Source organism: Oncorhynchus clarkii, chromosome 10 (genome assembly GCF_045791955.1).
Source record: "Oncorhynchus clarkii lewisi isolate Uvic-CL-2024 chromosome 10, UVic_Ocla_1.0, whole genome shotgun sequence".
NCBI classification, from domain to species: Eukaryota; Metazoa; Chordata; class Actinopteri; order Salmoniformes; family Salmonidae; genus Oncorhynchus; species Oncorhynchus clarkii.
The window spans coordinates 12,666,811-12,668,245 of NC_092156.1; the positions used below are offsets into that span (position 1 = coordinate 12,666,811).

Below are 1,435 nucleotides of genomic sequence, written 5' to 3' on the forward strand. Positions count from 1 at the left end.
GCTCTGGCTGAGAAATGCAGCTTTTCCCTCTGCATTAGATCCACTTCTGTGAATTGATCCACACCTTATCCTACCTCTCAGCCGTCTACTGTCTAGGTCAGGGGCCTGTTTTTCTAACATGATAACAATTACTCGGCCCTATGATTCAATTAAGTGGAAGGCTAAGTTGGCTAACCCTCTTACTTGAGTATAATAGATTTAGGTTAGAACTTTTAATGTATTTTCTGTGGAGCGTTCAAATTTGGATTTCATTTTTTTTGTGCCTCCCCTCCTTTACCTCCACCTCTTCCTCCCACAATGAGTGCAGTGTGGAACGTCTACAGCGCCACAGCCCGGCCCCAGCAGACCCACAGCCCGACCCACAGCCCGGCCCCAGCAGACCCACAGCCCGGCCCCAGCAGACCCACAGCCCGGCCCCAGCAGACCCACAGCCCGGCCTCAGCCGACCCACAGCCCGGCCCCAGCAGCTCCACAGCCCGGCCCCAGCAGCTCCACAGCCCGGCCCCAGCAGACCCACAGCCCGGCCCCAGCCAACCCACAGCCCGGCCCCAGCCGACCCACAGCCCGGCCCTAGCCGACCCACACCCGGCCCTAGCCGACCCACAGCCCGGCCTTAGCCGACCCACAGCCCGGCCTCAGCCGACCCACAGCCCGGCCCTAGCCGACCCACACCCGGCCCCAGCAGACCCACAGCCTGGCCTCAGCCGACCCACAGCACGGCCCTAGCAGACCCACAGCCCGGCCGCAGCAGACCCACAGCCCAGCCTCAGCAGACCCACAGCCCAGCCTCAGCAGACCCACAGCCCGGCCCTAGCAGACCCACAGCCCGGCCCCAGCAGACCCACAGCCCGGCCCCAGCAGACCCACAGCCGGCCCCAGCAGACTCAAAGCCCGGCTCCAGCAGACCCACAGCCCGGCCCCAGCAGACCCACAGCCCGGCCCCAGCAGACCCACAGCCCGGCCTCAGCCGACCCACAGCCCGGCCCCAGCCGACCCACAGCCCGGCCCCAGCAGACCCACAGCCCGGCCCCAGCAGACCCACAGCCCGGCCTCAGCCGACCCACAGCCCGGCCCCAGCCGACCCACAGCCCAGCCCCAGCAGACCCACAGCCCAGCCCCAGCAGACTCAGAGCCCGGCCCCAGCAGACCCACAGCCCGTCCCCAGCCGACCCACAGCCGGCACCAGCAGACCCATAGTCCGAGCATACACTCTGCTGCCTAGCCTGTGTTGGGAAGGCTTTGCCTGGTGCTCCGCTTAATCTCTGACGCATGCATTTTACAAATCGTTATCTCACCGTCACACCATACTGCTATACAGTATGTGTCTCCTGCTCGCAAGTTTAATAGTGATAATGAAATATTTATAGCTAAAATGTTACCAATATAAACCCTATGACCTGGCACTAATTAGTCTAATTAGTCTGGATGTGCTGTG

The 1,435-nt window shown here is 62.6% G+C and overlaps 1 protein-coding gene across 1 annotated transcript; it reads left to right on the plus strand.

Annotated features, from left to right (window-relative positions):
* The first annotated feature begins 297 nt into the window (after nucleotides 1-297).
* On the plus strand, nucleotides 298-1,197 carry LOC139419825 (basic proline-rich protein-like). Its single transcript, XM_071169807.1, has 2 exons — nucleotides 298-681; nucleotides 730-1,197. Exons 1-2 carry the CDS (start codon nucleotides 298-300, stop codon nucleotides 1,195-1,197), a joined length of 852 nt encoding a protein of 283 aa, XP_071025908.1.
* Nucleotides 1,198-1,435: the final 238 nt, after the last annotated feature.